This window comes from Macaca nemestrina, chromosome 19 (assembly GCF_043159975.1).
Source record: "Macaca nemestrina isolate mMacNem1 chromosome 19, mMacNem.hap1, whole genome shotgun sequence".
NCBI lineage: Eukaryota > Metazoa > Chordata > Mammalia > Primates > Cercopithecidae > Macaca > Macaca nemestrina.
Genome location: NC_092143.1, coordinates 23,740,661 through 23,766,476, shown reverse-complemented (window position 1 = coordinate 23,766,476; position 25,816 = coordinate 23,740,661). Strand labels below are relative to the sequence as shown.

General features: G+C 35.3%; 1 protein-coding gene across 7 annotated transcripts in view; it reads left to right on the top strand.

Moving 5' to 3' along the window:
• LOC105477091 (WD repeat domain 7) overlaps window positions 1-25,816 on the top strand; it is a 388,969-nt gene that overhangs the window by 129,212 nt on the left and 233,941 nt on the right. For 2 of the 7 annotated variants that reach the window (XM_071085280.1, XM_071085281.1), the window contains exons 17-19: window positions 228-326; window positions 2,782-2,900; window positions 4,883-5,006. In XM_071085280.1, coding sequence (XP_070941381.1) covers window positions 228-326; window positions 2,782-2,900; window positions 4,883-5,006 — 342 coding nt within the window. Of the gene's footprint in view, window positions 1-227; window positions 327-2,781; window positions 2,901-4,882; window positions 5,058-25,816 lie in introns of all 7 variants that reach the window. The other 5 variants (XM_071085278.1, XM_071085279.1, XM_071085283.1 and 2 more) reach the window with 3 other exon arrangements.

Here is a 25,816-nt window from a genome sequence, read left to right as displayed (position 1 = left end):
CTTTAAGAGGAATTTGAACTATATCGTGATTACTGTTCAATAAAATATATCATTTTTCTGATGTAATCTTTAATGATCATGCCCTTCTGATGAAAACATCGTTTCAGTTCTACATTCTCTATGTTTTGCCAACTTTGTTTTTCATTCTTCACTAATACTAAGCTTTTTTTCAGAAACTGCTGTACTTCAATTCTCTCCTCTTTATTTCTTCTCTTTTCCTCTGCAAGTTGCTGCACCTGTCGTTTCCGCTCGGTCTGATGCTGATCACTCTGGCTCTGACCCTGCTTCTGCTCCTGCTTTACATACCTGTTTCTTAGTAAATGAAGGTATCTCTCTCAACTTCTAACAACTTTCTCTCAATCTGTGCTTTATTCTAACAGACATGTTCTTTTTATCTGAGTTACACATTCATTTGCTTTGTTATGTATGAGATTCTAAAGTTCCCATTTTATGACTTTATTTGCTAATGTCAATGACAAGAGCCAGTTATAAAAATGTAATGTTAACCCTGGCTGGCATAATCCATGTTTCCTATAATCTAGAATACTGTTAAGTGCAGAGATGCCAATCTTTGATGTAAAGTCAGTGTTAAAGGTGGATTGGTTTTTGTGATGATGTTTGCCATGTGAACTCTGGCATTAGAGCTAATGAATTTATTTTATATGTATCATTACTTGGTAACAGATACACTTTGCTGTATTTTCACAATTGAGTTGCTAGTTAGAGGGAGTTATGAGGGAGTTTCTTAGCATTCTCATTGGAAAAGTCTTCAGATTGATTATTGGCACCAGTGATTACAAACTGATAGGAATTTACCTATTTATCCTCCTTACTATTTCTGTTTTGAGCTCAGGCAAAAATTCATTATTTTAGCATTTAAGGTGAAGTTGGGCTACCATGTTATCTCTGTGGAGTTACACAAGTTGAAAGTATTTTTGGAGCCCTGAAAGTGGGAATGGGACCTACAAATCTTTATTCCATAAGACCTATCTAGGATTATTTGTACTGCCTGGAAGCTTAATGAAACCTGTGAGCTCTGAGTTATATCCACTGTCTTCATTGCGTTTGTAGTTACCACTTTGCATAACATAAAAAGGAAGAAATATTCAAAATCAAAAATATAACAGAAAGACCTAGCTCTTCATGAAAAAACAATATTACTAGTCCATTCAAATGGAAGGAATCTTGAAATGTCCATAAAGTACAGAGCCCATGTTGCAAGCACCACTCCTTTGGAAAGAAAACATGGGAACTTAAAAGTATAACTTCATTTTTTGTTTCCTTGTCATAGAACTTTACTAAGGTTTGTATGTTAAGACCGAAATTTAGCAAAAATAATTAGGCTCATGTTTGTTACACTATTTGTTAATTCAAAAAATAAGCTGTTTGGACCTTGGTGAGAGTCATCATATATTAAAACTTAGCTCACGAATACACTTTATACTTATCCCATCACCTTCATTAATATAATTACATGTTTATTGTTAGTTGATGAGAATTTCCTCACTGAAAGGATGAATCTTAAATAAGTGGCTTGTCAGTCTGTCTGTCTGCCTCTCTCATTCACTCTCTTTAACAATTCCAATAATTTAAAATTCTATGGTAAGGTTTTTGTCATTATTTTAAGAAGATTACAGTTTAGATTATTTCAAAACACTGATTTGCTAAAATTCTATGTTCACAGATAATTCACCTTGTAACACGATAGCAGACTTTTTTTTAATTTTGCATCCATCGTTGATTACTTGTCTTTAAATATTATCCCTAGGAGGTAATGGTAATTATCATGGGTTAATAGTGGCCTCATCAATAATTTGGTAAGAATGAGGCACGTATTGTATATGTATTTTCACATACCTTTAAAATGGGGTTGGAGTGATTATTTGGGAATGTCTGTTATCTAATACTTCATTTATTATATTGGAGTGACTATTTGGGAATGTCTGTTATCTAATACTTCATTTATTATATTGGAGTGACTATTTGGGAATGTCTGTTATCTAATACTTTTGTATGTCACACTGGCATACAGTGTTTGTCTTTTTTTCCTATTATCAAGTTCCATATTGTGAATTAGAATTTTAGAAAAAGTCACTTTTATTCTCATAGATCAGGGTTAACAATGTTTAAGATTTTGTAAATTTTGAATTGTTAGGTTTTTATTTTGTGGAATGTCTGAATTCATTTTTTTTCTTTCAAAATTGGGAGTTATGTTACTTACGTCAGTTATGATTGTGATTCAATATCTGATTCGCTTTGTAAGAAAAGGGATAAGTCCCTTAATAAGAGGTCCTCGGACAGAAAGGGAGGACATCTCTTTTGGCCGACACAGTGGTAACACACAGATGGCCTTGCCTTAAGTGACATGAACCTATCTTTGGATATCTGTGTGAATGCCCTTTTAACTGACAGTGGTTGCAAATCTGTAGCTCTACTATGTGTTTATTTCTGGGTTTTACCATTCTTTAATATATATTCTATTTTAGAGAAACTGTTAAGAAATGTGTTTTTCTTGTGAATTTGGATATACTTCCTGTGGAAATTTATTTTTATTCCTTTTAAGATGTTGAGAATTCTTATCGGCACCAATTACATGATTTAGGGATGAAATACATTTAGTATAATTCTTTGCACAAAATGTCTACTATTAAATTGAAATCATTTGTAATATAACTTAGCAGATCTGCCTTTTTTTGTTTTTGGTATCCTTACGTAAAGAACTGTTGACTTAGGGAATGCCAAAATGGTTAAAGTATTTGTAATGTATTACATTTTTGACAGGTTGGAGTCAGTTAGCTGCTATGCACTGTGTTATGCTGCCAGACCTACTGGGATTGGATAAATTTAGGCCTCCCCTTCTGGAGATGCTGGCCCGTAGATGGCAAGATCGATGCTTGGAGGTAATGCTGAAGTGATAAGGATAGAAAACAAAAATATTTAAAAGGCATTGGTCAAATGTAAACTTGAAACAAAAACGATTAATGTTTATCTGATTTATCATCTGTTCATTATGTGATAGAAAATGTGGATTCATGATTTATGTTTTCTTCTTTGTCAGCTTTTATACCAACCAGTAATGCTCCAGCTGGTTTATTCGTTTACTTTTAAAGAATTCAGTGACTGTTTGATGAAGTCTTATATACTTATGGAACTATTTCTTAAGTTTGGTTTGATTTCTGTACAGATGCATAAACAAATACAGAAGCCTGCTTCCCCCAGAATTACACACTCAGTGTGATCACATAAATTAAGTTCTAATTGAATTGCCATATTTCAGTGAAAGGTACTGTGTTATTATAAAAGGAGACCTTGGAATTAGAAGACACCTGGGTTTAAATATCAGTCCCACCAATTATTAACTTTGTGACCCTGGGCAATTTACTTAACCTATTTAAAGCTCATTTGTAAAGTGGGGATGATAATATATTCCTCCTGGGATTGCCATCAGCATCAAATCAGATGGTGCAAGTAAAACAGGAAGTACAGTACGTGCCACATGGTAGGAGCTCAATAAATGGTAGCCATTATTTTGTGTTAATGGCCTTATTCTGTATGAGATATTACTTGGAATATAATATTACCAAGGACTTGGAAATGTTTAGTAAAGATTTTCCTTATTATGGCATTTGACCTTTATAGCCATAGCAGTTTATATTATTCAGGATTCTTAATTTTCCAAATATAAGCACGAGTAATATAATTGCTTCTTTCCTGGACTTTCTCCCCTCAACTCCAAGTGGGATTGCAGAATACTGACATTTTCATGGGTTTTCATTGAATAGTATTTTGAATTCACTTCAGAAGTCACATACCTAAAAACAGCTTTTTTACTGGAACTTTTATCTAGATGCTGCTAAGTTATCTTTTCAATTATAAAGAGTTAAAATAGGCCGGGTGTAGTGACTCATGCCTGTAATCCCAACACTTTGGGAGGCCCAGGTGGGTGAGACCAGACTAGGCAACATGGCGAAACCCTGTCTCTACTAAAAATACAAAAAATATTATCCGGGCGTGGTGGCACACGCCTGTAGTCCCAGCTACTTGGGAGGCTGAGGTCCAAGAATTACTTGAGCCCGGTAGGTGGAAGTTGCAGTGAGCTGAGATCATGCCATGGCACTCCAGCCTGGGCAACAGGGCAGCACTTGGTCTCAGAAAATAAAGAGTTAATAAATTGGTACAGCATTTAATAATTGACCAACTTTTTTGACTTCGTGCCTCTGGCATTTTTGCCAAAGTAAAACTAAGTTAAAACTGCAAAATGAAAGTTGTATGCTACGTTGAAAGAAAAATATATAATTTTGAAAAATGATTTCCCCTATAAAAGTAAAAGAAGTTATGCCTTTATACAGGAATATTTATCTATTTGTCAAAAACATTGTTTAAGCATGTCTTAGGTATATGTGAATCATGTTAACTTATACGTATTTGTTTGTATAAATAGTATCTACTTAGCATATATAATATAAAGAATTTAATAGATAAGGTTAACTTTCTTCAAGCTAAAAAAAAATTTAATAGCTTTCACAGTGTCTTAACGATAATGTTAATATAGAAAATTTAAAAGTAAAATGCTACATTAAAGTTCAAGAATGCTTTGGAAAATGAAGTTTTAACCCCAAAGATGATTACATTGTTGAAACCTAATTCTTTCCATTAGTGTTAAAATAGTTTTCAGTGAAATCATTAATGAAAATGTCTTTGATGATTGGCTAGCATCTGGTTTTTAAGTAGTTAACTCATTCAGTTAATAGTTTTTTTCATGTAAATAAATACAGTTTTTATGTTTTCTAGCTTTTATTTCATTATAAATTTTCTAGTTTATAAATATTCATCTCCTCAACTAATCTGCTTTCTACTTTTATGTTTGGGTCTGTGATCTTAGGTAAGAGAAGCCGCGCAGGCCCTGCTTCTCGCGGAACTGAGAAGAATTGAGCAGGCAGGCAGGAAGGAAGCCATCGATGCCTGGGCTCCTTACTTACCTCAGTACATAGACCACGTCATATCACGTAAGAGTTCTCATGCTTCTCTACAAAGCTTTGCGGGCATATGTAGAAAAGGTACCTATACTTACAAATATATATGCTACTACCTGTCAACAAAAGTGAGTCATTAACCTTAAAGTGAAAAGAACAGATCCTCAAATTCACTTTATTATTTTCTGAATCTCTGTAGTTTGGAACTTGCTTTAAAAAACAGAAGACAAAGGCTGTCTATATCAAAATATTCATTAATGAACTGACTTCTTCTAAATGAATTTCCCATCAAACATCCTACTCTAGTACTAACGTGTGCCTCTGCCCATTGCATTATTATGTGTATGGATGTCAGCTTGTTTGATATTGATCTGATGATATGCAAGTGCAGATACAAGGCAAACTCTCTTGCTAGTTGAAGTTGGGATTGTGAATCCTTAAAAAACAAAGATCTGATAGAGTTAGACTCATGCACTATTTAAAAAGAGGAAATTGGGAAGGATTTTGATGGATAGATATTTCAAAAGAATATAATTTGAAAGGATTAGAAAAATTGTTGAAATTTTTTAAATATTCTTTTGCAAAATAAAAGCTTTATAATTATGTTGCTACTTTTGATGTGCATTGGAAAGGAGTTGTATTTTGCTATCATAACTTTTTTTCTTCTCAGAGAAAGCATACTCATTCCCAGTTCATCATTTGGTTCATTTTGCATTTTTCTAAAAACAGTTTAGTCACTAAATAATTTTTTTAAGGTCCCTCAGTTACTAAGTGACTAAATTATAATCAATATAATTCAGTCAAATAAATTTTAATTTTACCCTAAATTATACTGATTTAAAATTTTTACCCTAAATTATATTGAATTAAAATTAAAATTTTACCCTAAATTATATTCATTATAAGATAAGTTAGGTTCAGTTTTGCAAGATAAAGTCTCAGTGAAACTTTAAAAAAACTTTTTATTGTGAAAATTTGGCCTGGGTTTTAGGTGGACTCATTTTAAATGACCTTTTGCCAATACCAGTTATTCTTAGTAATGAAATACTCATTACACATGTCAAGATGGACACTACATTGTTATACAAGAAGGAAAATGAAAACAAAATTCAGAAAGGTTTATAACTTTTATAGCTGGTTTAACTCTACCACATCTTTGCCAGTGGTGACTCTAGTGGATGTTTAATCAAGCATGTGACCTTGGGCACTTTTCTTAAGCTTTCTTAGTCTCAGTTTTATCGCAGATGACATAAAGATGATAATAGGACTTTATAGGGTTATTACATGTGTGGCATGAGTTAATCTTTGTTAAGTGCATAGAACAATTCCTAGCCCGTAGTAAGGATAAGACCCTTGTTAAATAAATACTTTATAATCTATAAAAATGCAAATATTTATTTCACTTATAGCCAAAATATCACACATTAACAGCTCCAGTTAAAATTCTTAATTGTTTGAGCAATAAAATATTTACTCAGTGAATATAGGTTGTCATTTGCTTACTGGGAATTTTTCTATTTTAATAAAGCAAATTAAGTTTAAAAAAAAGGGTATCTAGACATATGGACTCTATGTAAGGTATCAGGCTTAAGATTGTTTTAAAAATATGTGCAAATTTTAAAATAAATTTCCAGAGTATAAAAAAGAGTTTCAAAAAAATAAAATTGGGATGAAAAGAGCTTTGTCTTTGAGTAGATGAGAAGATAGTCTGGAAAAAGTATTCTTTGTTCATCATTTGTGGGCATTGACTTTATGATATTCCAGAAAATTGAGTTAGATGATCAGCTCATCATCAACTTTATTGAATATAAGATCCCCAAAGTTAAGGACTGACTATGACTATAGTACTCATAGGGTTGGTTGAAGGTGAAAATAGACAATGGCAAATCACTAAAGAATTGTTTTAAAAGAAGAATGCTATTATGGAAATATTGAGACATGCTTTTAAGACATCTTTATTCCAAATGGACTAGTGTGAAGTAGGGGAATTGATTAAAGTTGAATAACTAGCTGGCAGGCTATTGCAGAAGGGAGGTTATGGGAACCAGACCTAAATGTAGATAGGGTAGAATAAAAGATAATTTCTAAGCCTTGATTATTGATTGCTTATAAAGGTCTAAGAAAAACACCAAAGATTAGTACAGGGTTGTATTCTTGACAGAGAAAAAGGTTGGGAAAAAGAGATGAGATGCCATTAGCAATTGTAGTGGATGCCATTTTATTTTATTCCTGGGAAGAAGAGAATAAGTTAGCTACAAGGTAAAGGCATAATATAGCCACAAATTACTCCTTGAAGCAGTGCCAGAACTTGTTGCTTGGCGAGAGGTCTGTTAGCAGGCCCAGAGATAATAAAATATAAGTAAAATAATAATATCTACCATTAATTGGACACTTTCTCTGTGTCAGACTTTGCTAAGTACCTGGTCTATGTTATTTCATTTAACCATTACAATAACCTTGTAAAGTACACACTATTGCCATCATGGGCTGCCTCCGCCCCCAGCCTTTTGTTTTCTTTCAGAGGAGTTAATGGAGGCCAGGAGAGATTAAAGAATTTTCCAAGGGTTCCTCAGTTACTAAGTGACAGACTCCAAAACTTAATCTTGTAACCACTATTTATTCCTTTTTTAAAATTATTTTTTATTTCAATAGCTCTTGGTGTATAAATGGTTTTTGGTTACGTGGATGAAGTGTAAGGTGGTAGAGTGTGAGATTTGAGTGCACCCTTCGCCTGAAGGGTAAAGATGCACATTGCTATACATTGTACCCAATATGTAGTTTTTTTATCCCTCCCCCTTCCTACACCCTCCCTCTTCTGAGTCTCCATAATCCATTGTATCACTCTGTATGCCTTTGTGTACTCAGAATTTAGCTCCCACTTGTAAGTGAAAACGTATGTTAATCACTATTTATTCCATCTTGCTTGCTCTGGCATCCTTGGATCTTAAATGGGGGTGAAGGTGGAAGAATGAGTAGATATTTAGCTTAACTGATATTACTTTGAGATACTGTTCTTTGCAGCAATGTTACATTTAACAACAACAAAATGGAGTCAAAAATTGTAAGAAATTACTCTTTAATGGGTCTGGTCACTGTTTAAATAAGCATAAAGTAGGCTGTTCTTATGTCATATTTAAACCTTTCTGTTTATGTGTTATGTTTATGTTATATATTTAAGTTTTGTATTTATGTAAGTCTTTTGTATTTAATTATAGTATCCCAGAGAACTTCATATATTAGCTAAATGCTAGCTTACTTAAAACTTTGATCTTGTCATTTATTGTAGTTTTTTTTTTTTTAAATTGAAAGACAAACATGCATTCTACATGTAACTGAAACATGCACTGACAACTCTTGATATAATACAGTAATCTTTTCTGGAACTTTTACGTTGACTGAGTGTAAAACTTGTTTTAGTTTGCTTTACAGTGAGCTTTCTATTTTAATAAAAGGGTGTCAGGCTAAGGGAGTAGGGATTCTGAACGTATGAAAGGAGAAGAAAGCATACAACAAATGAGGAATGACCACATAGGGCTGTTGAACAGATTTGCTGTCCGAAGGGATCAAAAGGTTATGGAACCAGCTGGTAGACAGCCCACACCTGCCATCCGCGTGCTTGTACTGAAATCGCTTCTACCATTGTCATTAATGTTTGAGATGATCATTGTGGCAAGTTACATTTTAAAGTATTGCTTTAGAAATGCAAAACCTGTTTCTAGCATGAGAATTTTCTTAATCATGAAAACAGGCAAAATATTAAACAATATATCTAACAAATATACCACCCATCAGATATTTTCTTATTTTCTAGGCATTTTACAAAACACAGTAATTCCCTAAGCAATCTTGGCAGCTCCTAACTTAGAATTGAGCTTTGTCTAAGAGTCCTTTTCTTACATATTTGTCTGAAAATCAGAAAATGCTCTTACCTGAAGAGCAGAATGGCATACTGGCTGATGGACTGGGATAGTTCTTCATCTTAGAGATGAAATTTAATGTGGGTGGTAACTATCTCTACTTCACAGTCTGTAAGTGATTGGGCTGGGACTAAGATGATAAAGCATCTGGTCTTACTGACTGGGATCTTCTATATTTTATTTAGGCATATTATGCAATAAAAAGCCTTTTGCAGGTTAGTTTGAGAATGTAAGGAAAACAATGAGCCAGTTGCTTTTCTCAGGATTCTTTTTTCTTTTTTCTTTTTTTTAAGAGATAGGGTCTCACTATGTTGCCCAGGCTGGACTCGAACTCCTAGGCTCAAGGGATCTTCCTGCCTCAGCCTCCTGAGTAGCTGGAACTATAGGTGCGCACCACCATGCCTGTCTCTCAGGACACGAGAGCATTAAATGAGAACTCTTTGTAAAGCTTTTTATGTAAAGTGTATAATACAAGTACAGAATGTTGGCTGGCTGTACCTTTCCTTTTTTATGTTGGTTTCTATAGTTTTGTTCTCTTTATTGCCACTGCCTCAGAATTCACTTGAATTTATATTGCCCAGGGATTCTTTCAGATCACTGCCAGACTGGAGATCACTGGGGAAGAAAAAGGGGCAATAGTCTGTCTTAACTGAAAAGCCAGCTCACAGATTGTTATAAGAATAAAGTCCTGGCCGGGCGCGGTATCTCATGCCTGTAATCCTAGCACTTTGGGAGGCCGAGGCGGGCGGATTGCCTGGGCTCAGGAATTCGAGACCAGCCTGGGCAACAGGGTGAAACCCAGTCTCTACTAAATACAAAATTTAGCTGGGCATGGCAGCGTGTGCCTGTAGTCCCAGCTACTTGGGAGGCTTAGGCAGGAGAATCGCTTGAACCCAGGAGGCAGAAGTTGCAGTGAGCCAAGATTATGCCACTGCACTCTAGCCTGGCCAACAGAGCGAGACTCTGTCTCCAAAAAAAAAAACAAAACAAAACAAAACAAAACAAAAAGAACAAAACAAAAAAGAATCAAGCCCTAATTGAGTGCTGTGAGAATTTTGCTTCAGATAATGGTGCTCTGTTCTTGAACCAGTCAGGAAATATTTTTTTATCCTTTTAAAATAATGTGAGTATGTAAACTTTTGCTGCTTAATTTCTGATAGATAGTTTGAGGATAAGTGCATTGTGATTCCCATATTAATGGTAATGGACTCAAATAATAAATACTGCATACGTTCCTGTAATACTGACTTACAGGAATATTATAAATCTTGTCTGAGCCCTCAGTCTTTAGCATGTTTGCTGCTTTTGTGTTCCAAAAACACTTTTTAAAAATTTTATTCGTTATTCTTCCTATTAGGTTGGTGAAAAGTAAATGCAGTTTTTGCCGTTAAAAGTAGAGCAAAAACCGCAATTACTTTTGCACCAACTTAATAAATGAGGATTAATGTTATTTTCTGAAATTTTTGTATTACAGTTCAGATAAAGATAAATGTTATGAGTTGTCTCAGATTTATTTTGAAGTGAAGCTGTTTGGCAGAACCCAATTTTATATATCTCTTATTTGTGACATTCTACGTGTAGCATTTTGAGGATTGACTTTTTTATGAGGTCAAGCACCTGCTGGTTTATGAAATATGCCCACACTTGCCCTTCATTTCAGTTGGTGACGACTCTGAGGCAAATGCTGATGGTTCCTGATTTCCTTTGGCCTGCGACGCAGAGTGACCTTACAGGGCATGAGGTCACAAGTGTAATTATTTCTCGTACATTGTATTCTGCCTGCTCACAGGGGCTCATCTCCTCTTTTAGTTTCAGAAACATTAAACACATAAAAGTCACTACCATTATATAAATCAAAATCTCTTCTAAAGAGGGTGCCGTTGTAATTTTATGCAGTTATGGCCAACATAGTATTAATTTGCAAATGTATTATCTCAGATATTGATAGAAGGATGTGTAACACATCGTGTTTAATACGTATTGATGTCATCAGAAAGCACAATCCTTTGTTCTTATCGAGTCCCTGCCTTTTTAGCTTCCTTTTGTGTTAAGGTTACCAGGGTTAGGCTCGTCTTTTTATCCCCCTTGGAAACAGAATAGGCTTTCTTTGTTCAATGAAAGACACTCCTAGTAAATGTTTTGGGTTTGACTTTCAACAAACCACACTGTAGCACCTATTTTAATCTGGAATTGAAGTCACTTTTCTGATGATTATAAAGTAGTGGTCATTCTGAGCACAAATGTGGATGGACCAACACTTTACAAGAAGGTAAGATGAAACTGTGTTACAGAGGGAGTCGAAAAGGATATTGTAGCTAGTAAAAATAATTTAAATATTAGTGTATTCTTTGGTAGACCGATATTTTTAGGGTTTGTTTGTAGGAAGAGGACGGGGGGAAGGATAGAGAGAGGATTTGATAAACATGATGTGAGTCTTTCCCCCACCCAAAGGCCTTAAACTACACAGCGTTCTTCCTTCTTTCTCTTTTTATATATGCCTCAGTGTTTACAATTCTCTGCGATAGTTGTTTTTAAAGAATGGTTTCCCAGATGACTAAGGGTTTTTAAATTGCTAGATGCTCAGGTTATTTTTTAAAATATATCCATTTTTTTTGTTGATGTATTTCAAAAAGTCTCTGGCTTTTTCATCCTCTATTCCCTAGCCAGAGTTGTTGTTTTGGCCCATGCTGTAAAATTACCACCACTTGCTTATTGAAGAGAATATACTTCTTTATATGAATGGAAAAGTCCCCAGATTGATATACCTCTTACATTTTGTATAGTGTTTTTTACTAATTTTCCTTCCTCCTCTTTTTTATTGTCTAGTAATTGTTGCCAATTTTTATTGCCATTGGGTTGCTGCCTTTCATCTTTAGCAGCTTTTACCCTGATTTCGAATTTGCTGTTTCTAGTGTTGTACGGGTGTGGATGCCAGGCAACCAAGCTTGAGTTAAATGTAAAATAAGAGTAAACTGGCTAAGAATAAGAGCTCTCTGATAAAAATATACGTAAGCTATAGGTAAGCACCCTGTGCTGTCCCTCTTGACTCCTCACTTTCTGCTTGCTGGACTACTTTCCTAGCTTCTTTGTGGCATTCTGGGTGTCTTTTCTTTTTGAGCAAGAATATTCTAATTGGTGAAAGATCAGGAAAGTTGGTCATGAAGAACTCAGTAATTCTAAAATACCCCTTTTGTAACGCCTATTTTATGAACCAGTCGAAACTAAAGGATGAGGTTTCTTCGAAAATACTTGTAATGGTTGTCTTATAGTGTTCACAAAGCCAATTGGAAATGATTATGCATTGTGATTAGAAGGGAAAGTACTACATTATGACTGAGTGATATATATGAAAACTACTTCTGTATGATACTTTATATTGTGAGACAGAAAGGGTTTGTCTAAGACAAACTATATTATGCAAAGCACACTGTATCCGTATTATATCTGTTCGCAGTGTTTCATCGGGACCTGAGGGATTTGTTCCTCTTTTTTCTTCCAGAGTGTCAGAGCTATTGAGCTTAAATGTAAGCGCTCTAGACTGATCATGTATTTAGCAGCATTAAACTGTTCTACTTATCTATATTTGGTCACTAACCTAATGGAATAACAATGGAATTTGTTCTTAATCAGTCATGACTGTCTAAAAGGGAAATTCGTTCCATGTGACTTGGGTTCTTTGAGTTAACATTTAATATTCTTGTGAGTTTTCTTTTATGTTTTTAATAAGTCTTGAACGTTAGAGTAGTCAAGTGGCAAATCAAAAATGAAAGCATTCTTGGATGGATTGGTTATGTAGACTTTACTTCTAAGTAATAAACGGAAAGCTCCCTGTTACCAAGTTAATTCTGTACGTTAGGAACTCCGCAGGATGAAGTCACTTCCTGCTGCCTGGGAACTCCGCTGCACAAGCGGTCCTCTAACAATGCAGCCAACAGCCTGCACTCAGGATGTCAGTAGACACCCCATGACACTTTGCCATTTTGTGGAACAAAGCAGGGAGTGAAGCATAAGGAAATTCAATCACATGTGCCTCGCATGGCAGTGAGGAGATGGGGGAGTCCATCCGGTGTGATTTTTACCTGCCTCTCTCTCTCTCAGCCCACTTAGGCCCCTGAGGCAAAACTGCTGGGCTTGAGAGGCTTTGAAATAACTTCAGTTCTTTCTTCATGTCCCCCTTTTCTCATTCACAAGTCTCCCCCTATTTTCATACCTTCAGTGCAGAAATTCATTACCTCTCCTATAGTTGTAGTTGATGGCAAGGCCCCTAGGAGGCATAGCTGACTTTTTTAGAGGTGTTCACTTACCGTCTGCTTTAAGAAGTTGCACTTACTTAAGTCTATGAAGACTGTTTTATAAAACAAAACAATCATTCAGCCTGTGACACATTCATTTAAAAAAATGGTGTTCAAATGGAAATGCCTGATATACCTTTAGCTGAGATTCTAGTGGCCTTTGCTATAATAAATGACCTAATATTAGTTTCTCTGAAGAGTACGATATTGATTTGTGCCATTATTCTCTTGCTGATTTGCTGAAGAACAAAAATTTATAATGCTAATGGAAATAAAGTACTTTACAAAACACTGTGCATGAATACCGGAACATGTCTTTGTAATAGAACAAGTGTCTTGTAAGCTTTTAAATATAAATTTTCTTTATTCTAGTACATGTTATTCCAGTACAGATACTCAGAGTCCTGTCCAACTTGTTTTTATAGAGCAAAAAGCTGAGTTGATAATCTTGTGATGTTTTACCACTTTGACATTGAATATGCGTATAGAAATCCGATTTTGATTGGATTGTGAGGCATTTATAATTTTGTACCCTGTTCTGATTTTCTTATCTCTTTATGTTGATTGGATGGTATGTGTATTTGCATTGTTTTCTTATTTTAGGTTGGCCTTGTGATCTGCATATGACGGAATAGACCTTATGGATTGGAAGGAAAACAGTAATTTAAAGTCATTGCAAGAAAATTATATTAACCTATTTTACCTGTAATATTTTTATTATAATAGCTAATGATAGATTTTGTTCTAGTATTGTTTATGAATTCTGGGATTAAAATGATCAAATTATACCTAAATATCTTATTTAATCCATTCTTTCTCTTCCTGCTTTTTTTTGGGGGGAAGTATGGTATTTTATATTTTATTTTTCCTTAGTGATATTGTCCTAATGATTTATTACATCTGCTATCTGTTTTTATTAACCAGATTTTGATACAAATATGTATTTTAAATGTTTTAGTATTTATAAATGGTTTCATTGTGCATGACATTTGCAGACTTGGTTAATATTTTAGCACCTCTAGTACACAAACATAAAGAAAAAAATTTTTTTTATTTGTTTGAGCACCTGAATTGACCTCAGCAAGATTGAGATTGATCTGGTTTCTTTCAGCCTGTTAAATGCCAACCCAGTCATCTGTAACAGTACTTAGTGTTTTTGTAATTTTTCTGTACATATTTTCTGCATTTGTTCTATAAAACTTACCTGTCACTTGAAAATATTTTCCTTGATTTAGAGATGAAAATAACCACAACCACTTATTTTATTGCTTGTTTTAAAAAAGTGTTTCGACAGTCAATGTCAGTGCTATAATCACAGGAGGTTTTGAAAAGAGTTTACATAAGAGTCTACATTTTACTAGGAAAAGATAATGAAACTTACATTTGAAATATGGTCTTGGAATAAAGAACATCCAGCTTTAGGGAATGGAAATGGAAAAAGAGGTGGATGATTCTTAATACATGAATATTCCTGCTGATTTAAAGCATAATTAAATTACATCCTTCTAATAATTAAACATTTTTGGATAAGTTCTGGCATATCTTATAGATAGAAAGATGTAAATTAATTGATTTTTTATATACCTTTGTACCTTGGCTATGAAGTGGAGAAGGCTTTTTCTTTACCCTCTTCTAGCAGGTGGCTACTAGGTCTTAGGTTCTATTTTGATTTTTATCTGTTTGTTTTTTTTCCTTAAGCAAGGATCTGTCTTCAAAGCGAATAAATATCAGTCAGATAAACTAAACTAGAAATGAATCTCTGAATTTTGGGTGACGGTTGGAGGATTGGGCCTTTTCAGTCTTGATCTAAAGAGCCATGGTGCTTTTTGTAAAATGTTTACTTAGGGTTTAAAGTAACCGCATAATCTCAGATGTCACCTATTTTAAAGGTGTGATCAGGATTCTGAGACCATCCCAAGCTTTTCCCATTTAGAAGTGCGTACATTCTTGGGGCCAGAAACCTTTCCTGCTCTGTTTTGTCACTACCCATTCTTGTGGTGAAGGGACTCTAGCATGATGGTTCTCAAAAGGAAAGTGGAGGCAGGAGGGATGAGTTTCAAAAGACGATTCTTGCCAGCCTTGTCTCCTCAACCAAGAATCTGTATTTTTTCATTTCATAGTTTCCAAATTCGATGACAATAATCAGGGAGAAAAATACAATTTTTTTTTCCCTAAGGGGTTTTCTTTTATTTTCCTTTCTTTCTTTTTTTTCTTTTTTTTTTTTTTTTTTTTTTTTTTTTGAGGCGGAGTTTCGCTCTGTCTCCCAGGCTGGAGTGCAGTGGCCGGATCTCAGCTCACTGCAAGCTCCGCCTCCCGGGTTTACGCCATTCTCCTGCCTCAGCCTCCCGAGTAGCTGGGACTACAGGCGCCCGCCACCTCGCCCGGCTAGTTTTTTTTTGTATTTTTTAGTAGAGACGGGGTTTCACCATGTTAGCCAGGATGGTCTCGATCTCCTGACCTCGTGATCCGCCCGTCTCGGCCTCCCAAAGTGCTGGGATTACAGGCTTGAGCCACCGCGCCCGGCCTCCTTTCTTTTAAGATAGGACCTCGCTCTGTCATGAAGGCTGGAGTGCAGTGGCACGATCACGGCTCACTGCAGCTTCAACCTCCTGCGTTCAAGCAATCTTCCTGGCTCAACCTCCCATGTAGCTGGGACCAGAGGTGCACGCCACCATGCCTGGCTAATTGTAAAATTTTTTCTTTTGTACAGAAGGGGTCTTCCTATGTTGCCCAAGCTGGTCTCCAACTTCTGGGCTCAAGTGATCCTCCCTCCTTGACCTTTCAAAGTGCTGGATTACAGACATGAGCCTCTGTGCCTGACCAAAGATTTTTCTAATGATATATAAGTGATCGTTTACTGAACCAGGTTGTTGGTTGGGAATTCAGTGGAAAGAGGAGTATCTCCTCTTCACCATGTGTTAGCTGTAACCCCAGAGAGATCACATAGCTTCTGCACTAATCTTAACTACGTCATAGTTTCTTCTCGTGTAAAAGGAGAGGAGTGAATAAATCCATGTTTTTCTAACATTTTAGATAGTAAACTTACACATGAAATCTTAACCAGAGTTCCAATACATAAAACAGATAAAAAGTATTTCTTTAGGCTTTTAAATCTTTGGGTTTTTTTTTTTTTTAAATGTTTCATTTCTTGTACAATGAAACCCTCATGCTATTCTTTTGTCTTCTGGGGTTCTATCTAGCACAATTGAAAACTGCTTAATTATCTGCTCCCTAAAAGCCTTCTTGCTTTAACAAATTATTTTCTTTAACACATGCGCACACATGTGCACACATACCTTCGCTATGATACAGGGTAGAATTAGTAAAGAGTTAATACAATCTTTCCCTTATATATAGGGCAATTATTAAAATTGGTTGTCATACGGGACAACTTTTATTTCTCTGTAACTCCTTGGGTTCTGTATGGCAACTTGGGAAATATATTCTTGCTACTTCTCCAGAAAATGACTGTGTTCTTTGTAGAGCTTCATCATAATAGGTTGCACCGAGCAAAGTATACTGACAGAGTGCCAGCTCAGTATGTGCATTCAATTCAGTATGTGACTGAAATAGTTGTCTCCTGAAAGCACAGAAACCATTTTGAATGTGCTACGTTAATGTTTCATAAATACTTCAGTCTACCATCATACCACCCTGAGTGCGCCCGATCTTATCTGATATATACTTCATTATTCTGAATTAAAATGTCATTACCTCTCAGACATGGATTGGCCAGCTATCTGGTTTTAGAACTTATTTGTTCTTATATAACTGTCATTGTATAATGTGAGTGTAGATTCATATATATTCAGTCATCTTTTAATAGCCATGCTGCACTTGACAGACCTCTATAAGAATCTCTTGCCTCTTCGACTTAATGAATTGCCTGTCATTGGATGAAGTTAAATCTGTTAATTTGGTTTCTTCTCTGTTCAAGGCATAGTAAGCACACTAAAGCTTCTGTGACATGTTCTGTGTAGAATCAGTAAATCAATTTCTAGAAAGCACACTAGCTGAGTTTTGATTTTCTTTCACACTAAATATTTAAAAGTAGGTGCAAGAGGTTTTGTTTCAGATTAAATTTTTGGTTGAGGAATTCTTATATAATTAATTCTGCACATACTTGCTTTCTCTTTTTATCATTGGCTAAACATGCCCCGTAGCCCTGTGGTATGCATAAGGTGATCATGGTAAACAACAGAAACATTTATTCTTGAAGTTTATCATTCAAACACATGAATAGGATAACAGAGACATATTCCTCTTGTATTTTTGGCCAGAACACATTTAAATGCTTCTTTAGAAAGCGGGCTTACATCTTTCTATTAATTATATGTCAAACATCCTTAGTAGTGATTGGTAGAAGGGTAGGTATTTGAGGAGAAAACACATCAAACGGGGACCATTTCAGAGAAGTTGTATTAACCTTTACTACTAATCAGTAAATCTTTTTTGCTTATTTATCTTAGCGTTGCTGCAGAGAGATATTAGGATGATTTGTTAAATGATCTGTTTGCCAAAGTACAATTTTAGAGACGGTTTTGGATCAAAACTATGTGTTTTCTATTCCGTTTTAAAAACATTTGTATCTTGAAATATACTAAACATAGAGAAAGGTGGAGAGTAATGTAATGAACTTCCATATACCTGTTGTCTAGTTTCAACAGTTACTGACTCCTGGGTAATCTTATTTTATTGATATCTCTTCATCTTTTGCCCTGCATTATTCCAAAGCAGTTCTCAAACACAATATTGCTTTATCTGTAAATATTAGTTTATGTCTTAAAATATAAAGTCTTTTTTTTTTTTTTTTTTGATGGAGTCTCAGTCTGTCACCCAGGCTGGAGTGCAGTGGCACGATCTCGGCTCACTCCAAGCTCTGCCTCCCAGGTTCATACCATTCTCCTGCCTCAGCCTCTTGAGCAGCTGGGACTAAAGGTGCCCACCACCATGCCTGGCTAATTTTTTGTATTTTTAGTAGAGACAGGGTTTCACTGTACTATCCAAGATGGTCTCGGTCTCCTGACCTTGTGATCCGCCTGCCTTGGCCTCCCGAAGTTCTGGGATTACAGGCGTGAGCCACTGTGGCCGGAGAGATAAAGTCTATTTTTTAAAAAACCAAAGCCTACACTACCATTTGAATGCCAAAAAATTAAAACTAATTTGTTAATATTATTCAATAAATAACTCAGTGTTTCTATTTTGCCAATAAGTTTCATAATTGTTTTAAAGTTTGTTTATTCAATTTAGAATTCAAATAAAAATCTGTATATAACAGTTGGTTAACATACTTCATATTTCTTTTAATCTATAATCATCTACTTGTCTTTGGCTCTTTCTCCTCCCGTTCTTTATATGTTTGTAGAATAAATTAGGAAGTTTGTACTGTGATGAGTTTTGCCTTGTTTTTCATTAGAGTAGCAGATCCCAGTATTATAAATTCTAACATTCCTTCCTCATTGGTTAGAATACTTCTCTAAGGAGAATCTTATCCTCATCAACTGTTCTGCACCCTGGCTACACTTCAGAAATGACAGAACAAAGACTTGAAGTGATTTTTTTTTTTTTTTTGAGACAGAGTCTCTCTCTGTCGCCCAGGCTGGAGTGCAGTGGCCGGATCTCGGTGCACTGCAAGCTCCGCCTCCCGGGTTTACGCCATTCTCCTGCCTCAGTCTCCCGAGTAGCTGGGACTACAGGCGCCCGCCACCTCGCCCGGCTAGTTTTTTGTATTTTTTTTTTTAGTAGAGACGGGGTTTCACCATGTTAGCCAGGATGGTCTCGATCTCCTGACCTCGTGATCCGCCCGTCTCGGCCTCCCAAAGTGCTGGGATTACAGGCTTGAGCCACCGCGCCCGGCCACTCGAAGTGATTTTTAAAATATTTAAATATTCATATGAATTCATGGATTGAAACATATTTAGGTTTTGGTCCATTATAATAATTCATATCATTGCACAAATTGTCCTTTAATCAGTGGAAGCCTCTTTAGTTGACTCCTGAATCCTTTTGATAAGACCCTGGTAGTCTTTGATAGCCTAATTACTGACGTTCAGTGCCCACCTTGTGCATTTCCTGACTCAGCCTGAGTCAACTCATGTAAGAATCTTGGTCCTTTTAGTGGGAAATTGTATTTTAAGATCACAAAAAGTGCTGGATATGCTTCTTGCTGTTTGTTCACTGTTGCTCGCCTTTTTGGTAGATACATGCATGCACACTTTCATTTGAATCTTAGAGTATATAAAATACTTTGAGTTTATACTGATATTCCCCAATAAATTTGGTACTACAGAAGTTTTACTTAATTTGATTAAGGTAACATCTATATTTACTTTCTCTCACGACACCCATGTAATGACTCATCTGCTTTCCCCCACAATATATACACAACGGTTCAGAATACTGTCAGCACTGCCATACATGATATGATTACCAAAAATGTTGTGTGGGTGTTCTTGTTTGTTTGTATTCACTATGTTACCCTGACTGGTCTCAGATTCAGATGTGCACCCCAATGCCTAGCTTTGTTTGTATTTGTTTGATTTTATTTGTTTGCTTATAATTATTTTTTCTTCTTAGGGTATAAACCACTGAAGATGAACAGTTAAATTCTTGTGCTTGAAGGTCACTGGAAATAGTTTCTCTCTGTGTGATTATACCACTAAGTTGATGACACAGTTACATTCATTTGTTTCATTTTACTTGCACAATTGTATTAGCTAATATCTCCAACATAATGTTAAATAGGAAATGTGAATATAACAAAGATTTTATTATGTAACACTGATGACATTATAATGAGTTTCTGTACTTCGAAGGTTAAATTTTTTAGCTTGAAATCACAAGGGTACCATTTAGCTAACTCCCTAAACATATTTATAACCAGAATCATAGATTATTGGATATATATCAATGCAATTTCTATAGAGATATAATCTTAACACCCATTGTTCTCCCAGCTGGTGGAATTGGTTGGATAGCTATGCACATAGTGCCACGGTAAGTGATGCCTCATCTTCAGGCAGCTAAGAGATTTCACTGTGAGGATATCTTCCTTCTTCACCTCCATTTGAAGATTTCTTTAGTACCCTACTGGCTCACTCCCTCTCTCCACTGCCCCACTCAAGTGATCTCATGACTTTGGGGAAGTTAATCTAGTTAATTTTCATTTGAAATGAAGAACTTAGACCCAGAGATGTATATCTACTGATTGTGTGTGTTTCTTTAAGACTACTGATTTCAAACTCGTCATTTTTAGAAAACTCTACAAAGACTCAGCTGGTGTACAAAGATTTCTGCATTGATAACTATGGTGAGATTTTACTTGAAATATGCTAATGTTTCTAGAAGTTAAATTTCCACTAAAAAAATTTAGTAGCATTTTGTTGCTAAAAATGAGGTGTCACTATCTAATTGCCCTCTGTTACCAAGTTTGCAGGTGCTTGGTAATTATGTAATAATACAAAAGAAGAAAAAGATTTAATACCTACTAAATCCGTGAACTATGATCAGTTATTTTACATTTTTCTTTAATTTTATTAGATTAAAATGTGCTAGTGTGAAGTAGAAGAAAATTCATGGCATGGAAGAAAAAAGGAAAAGTCACCTTAAATTAAAATCACCTCCAAATTTTCTAACATAGTTCTTTAAGCAATTTGAGGTGAGTTTGTTTGATTTTGCTTTATTTTGCTTTTTAATTAGAGGAAAAAGAAATCCAGCTGCAAGCCTAGGACCGAAGAGTGTCTTTCCTTTGCTAGGACCTTCATAGTGGTCCAGCAGGTACTGCTCACAATCATCATACCTGTCTTTCCCTCCCTGGGGCACCGTGGCAGAATAATGTCACCCTGTGAGCCAGGTGCCTCAGCTCTGCTTCAGATCACAGAGATTAGACAGACTCGTGAGCGGCTGGAACTCTTTGGTATTACGTGTTTGAATCCATGATGGGCCTTTTGCAAGTAGCGTTAGCTCTTTTTAAATGAAGTTCAACTTTCTTCTAATCTTGTGGACATAGAAGGGGCCCGTGCGAGGCCCTCAGTAGACTCCCTAGTTGCTGCTTTACCTGATGAGGCCCAAAGAGATTAACTTTGGATCTGTGAAAAGAACAACAACAACAACAACAACAAACCCACCTTCTAGTAGTTTACTAGAGATAAATGGAAAATTTAGGGATTCATTCTCCAATTGATTGAATGGTGATTAATTAGTTCCATGTAGGTTTTTAAATATCTGTGTCATAAAACAGATATAAATAGGATATGTAGGAAAAGGGGAAGAAGCAGTTAATTCTGATTGAACACAAAGTTCATTAAGATATTCTGATTTCAATTCTTTACGGGGTTGATGATTATTCTGAGTACTGGATCCCTTCATTAGAATGATAGATTTCCCCATTCCCAAAGAAACAACCCCATCTTGTGGATTTATCAGAATACACTTTTATCTATCTATCTAAAAAATCAGTCAGCTAAAACTTAAAAGTAACATTAAGTCAGTTAAACACATTGTATTGTGCATATACATGGAGCACAGCATTGTTCTGGATGCTGGATATGAAAAGAAATGAGATTCCATTTCATTAGGTCATCTTCATCTTCACTGGGGCGTTTATAGGCACTTCAAACCTATCATCTTTCCCTGTAAATGTTCTTTTCTATTTTTCCACTTTCCATCACTACCATCATTTTTATTATACAGGGAAATGTACACTAATTTTGGAAATGTTTCTGTAATCTGTTACTTGATGGTTGGTGCTATATTAATGGACCAAAGATGATAATATTTCCTTGGTTAAAAGCATTTTATTTTCAAAGGATGAAATGATTTTACTTGAGTTTTGTAATAGAAAATGTAATTATAGTGACTAGATAATAATCACTATAGAAAGCACATCAATCTGCTTTGGTAGGACAGCACATTTCTATCAATAATAGTGCTTATGGGGTAGGGGCAGAGGGAGTTGACTTTGATGTGATTCTTTTGGATATAACATAACTCACTTCACTTGACTTGATGAGTTCACTTGTAGCTTTGAGACTCATTTGACTGGGGCAGTGATTCTTAACCTGGAGCAATTTTGCATACCCTCCCACCCCAACATTTGGTGATATCTGGAGACATTTTGGTTGTCACCACTAGGACAGAGGCCAGGGATGCTACCAAACAGGACAGCCCTTGCCACTGCCAACAAAGAATTTTCCAACCCAGAATGTTAGTAATGAGTTAAGATATCCTGGGCTAGAATAATTAAACATGTGAAATTTGTTGCCTTTTCTCCAATTACATTTCTAAGGAATAGTCTGTTTATGCTTATGTTACTGAGGGTGATACTGCGGTTAAGTAGGTAGTATTTTTTATGTTATTTATGTAAAATTAAATTACCCAATTTATCTTTTCTTTTCCATTTAGTATTTGCTACTGCTTTATAAAACAGTTTTCTTAATAAATGGATTATATAATTTGTATTATATACTTTTTGATAGATACTAAGAATATATAAAATTGATCTTATACATGGGACATTTGTCAAAATTTCATTTATAAACACTGCATATTTGCGTATAGAATTGCTTCTGGTGAATAATAAAAGATTAAAACAATGTTAAGTAAATGTCCTGATCAATGTATATGTCACAGTTTGTTTTCGATCTTTCCTCCCTTTTTCTTTCCCTCTCTAATTCAATAGCTATTTATTAAGTGCCAAACAGCTATAGGCTAGGGAATATAATGATAAACAAAGTAGTCATGGTCCCTGTCTTCATGAAGCTTATAGTGTATTAGGAAAGCAGGTAATCAAATGAACAATGAAACAGTGCGGTAAGAACTATTACAGAGATGGTGAAGGACTCAGAGTGCCCAGCATAGCCAGTCACTTAAACAGCTGGAAAATAAATAGAGTATTTGGAAGTGCCAGGGAATTCATTTAAAGGAGACATTTTCAGAGCGAAATATTAAAACTGTTTTTGAGGGTGTAGTACTCCTGTACTGTATAAATCTATTTTAATTTTTATATAAATGTAGAATCTCTGTGAAATATATGTAAACAAAAAAGATGAATGGAACAGGATGACAGTATCTTAAATATTACTTGAGGTCACCTATTTGTAACTTTCATATCATATATTTTGGTTTTACTTTTTTATTTATCAGAACTATGACATTTTAATACTTGTTACTGATACTCAAATATATTACAGTGTTGCTGATAATGTTTATGTGCTGTGGGGGTCGTAAAAGAGCTGACAACACTAAGATATTTACAATACAGTTGTACTGTTTGTAAATGTATAGAAATATATAAGACTTGGTATGTACCAAGCACGGTTTCAAGAAGTATTTTACATATTAATGCCTCATTAAATGTTATGTGAAACATTGTATGTATGCTATAGCCTGATAACATGTCCAGGTATATCTACTTATGCTGACAGAGTTAAACACATTTTTAAAATGTGCTGGGAAACACTCTAACTGAAATCTGTGGTTGCAAAATCAAATATGATTCTCATACACCAAGAGGATAGGGATTATTCATTTAACTTCTTTAAAGCATAATTCTTTATTGCAGGCATTCTCTGTAAGAGTAGTTGATCTACTTTTATTAATCTTTTCAAGTTTTCTTTAATGATAGTTTATTTGTAGTGACTCAAGTTCCTTTCCTGGTTTCCCCTGCTCACTGCCAGAGTAAGGAAGAAGTTAGAGTTGTAGTCTAAGAGTAGGCCGCCTTGTTTAAAAATAGACTTTGCTATGTTTTTGTTTGTGGGACGGGGTTAAAAATGAAAGTTTATATTCTCTTCATACACTGTCATATCTCTGTGTCTTATTACTTGTCTGGCTCATTTTTCATTCTTTTTATAACTTTGTTTGCAAGTTAATTCCTTAAAAGCTCTGCCAGAGGCAATGATTGGTGCTCCCTTACTTAATTCAACTTTTCATTCTCTAAATCATTGGTTAGATATGAATAGTCTTTAAAATGAATTGTGAGGTTTAATCACTGTAATGTGGTGGAATCATGATGTGCTTCTGTAGATGCATTATGCTCATTACAGTGTATGTGTGTTTAAATCTTCAGCAGTTTGATGCCACTTTGTCCTGTTTCCAGGCTGAAGTCAATATATTTCATGCATTTGCTTACTTAGTTTTCTCTCAGGCTTGTCATTTTACTTCTTTCTTTATATCTTATATATAAATACATATCTACATTTTGAGACATAATTTGTATTCCATTGTGATATTGAAGCCATAGAGTCTTCATAAAAATAAATACATATAGAAGTACTCCACTGAGATCTCCTTGGGGCCAAGATCCAGGACCTTATATTTTGTCCCCAAAGACCCAGCGCCAGGCCCTCAGCAGGCTCCTAATAACTGTCTGAGGAATAGAACTTTTATAATGCCAGTTCATTGCTCAGATTATCCTGGCATTGGCCAAAGGGAGCTCTTTTAAGTTGGCTCCACTGTCATTTTGATATGGCCTCATCTTTTTTTCTTAAAGTACTTTCTTTTTTTCTGGCACAGTCTCCCTGCTCATCTGTATGCTCATCTGTATTTTCCCTGCCTTCCTTAGAATCAGCCATTTCTCTAAGGAGCCCTGGTTCTTTTTAATGGAGGTATTAGACACTAAGATCTGAGTGCTAGGTGTTCTTGTTACTACAGGGATTTCACTGCTTCTGGGTCCTGTGAGTGGACAGAACTGCGAAACATATGTATACACACTAGCCCATGTATACCCCACACATCTAGAATTATTTCTGTATTAGTGTGTGCCTGTATATTAAAGTGGATATGAGTTCATACTGATATTTCTCATTTTCATCCATTACCAAAAGATTTAATCTTTCTCCTTTGCTTGTTTTTAACTTCCTTCTTTGAATTTGAGAAACCTGACTCTCATTATCTACAATGTTTACTTGTTTTTTCAACCCTAGTAGACATTAAAAGTAATTCAGAATTGCTAACTCATACCATGTGAAAAACCAGTTTACCAACTATAGTGTAGTATTGTGTATAGTTATTTTTGTCTTTAGCTTTACATTAACCAGTTTTTTGGCCTGTTTTCCAAAGTTACTAAGGTCAGCTGTTTTTCTTTACACCTTCAGTGAGGTTATGTCCTACATTTGTAATTTACATAGACTCATTTGTCAGAATCTACAGTTCATCCTGGGTTCCCTTGGCATTTTGGTTAATTCATTATTTTTAAAAATGTGTATACAATAAAGTTTATTCTTTGTAGCAGATAGATCTTTAGGTTTTGATAAATGGTCACGTATCCATCACCACAGTACCATACAGAACGTTTATAGCACTTTAATAATTTCCTTATATAGCCTCTTTGTAATCAACCCCTCTCTTTCCAGTCCCTGGCAATCACTGATCTGTTTTCCATCATTACAGTTTTTCCTTTTCCAGAGTTCCTTATAGATGGAATCTAACCTGTAGTCTTTTGGGTTTGGCTTCTTTCACGTAGCAAAATACATTTGAGATTCATTCGTGTTATTGCATGTATCAATAGTTCATTCCTTTTTATTGGTAAATAGTGTTTTATTATGTGGCTGTACCAAAGTATATTTATCCATTCACCTGTTTAGGAATATCTGGGTTGTTTCCAGATTTTGATGATCACGAATGAAGCTCTAGTAGC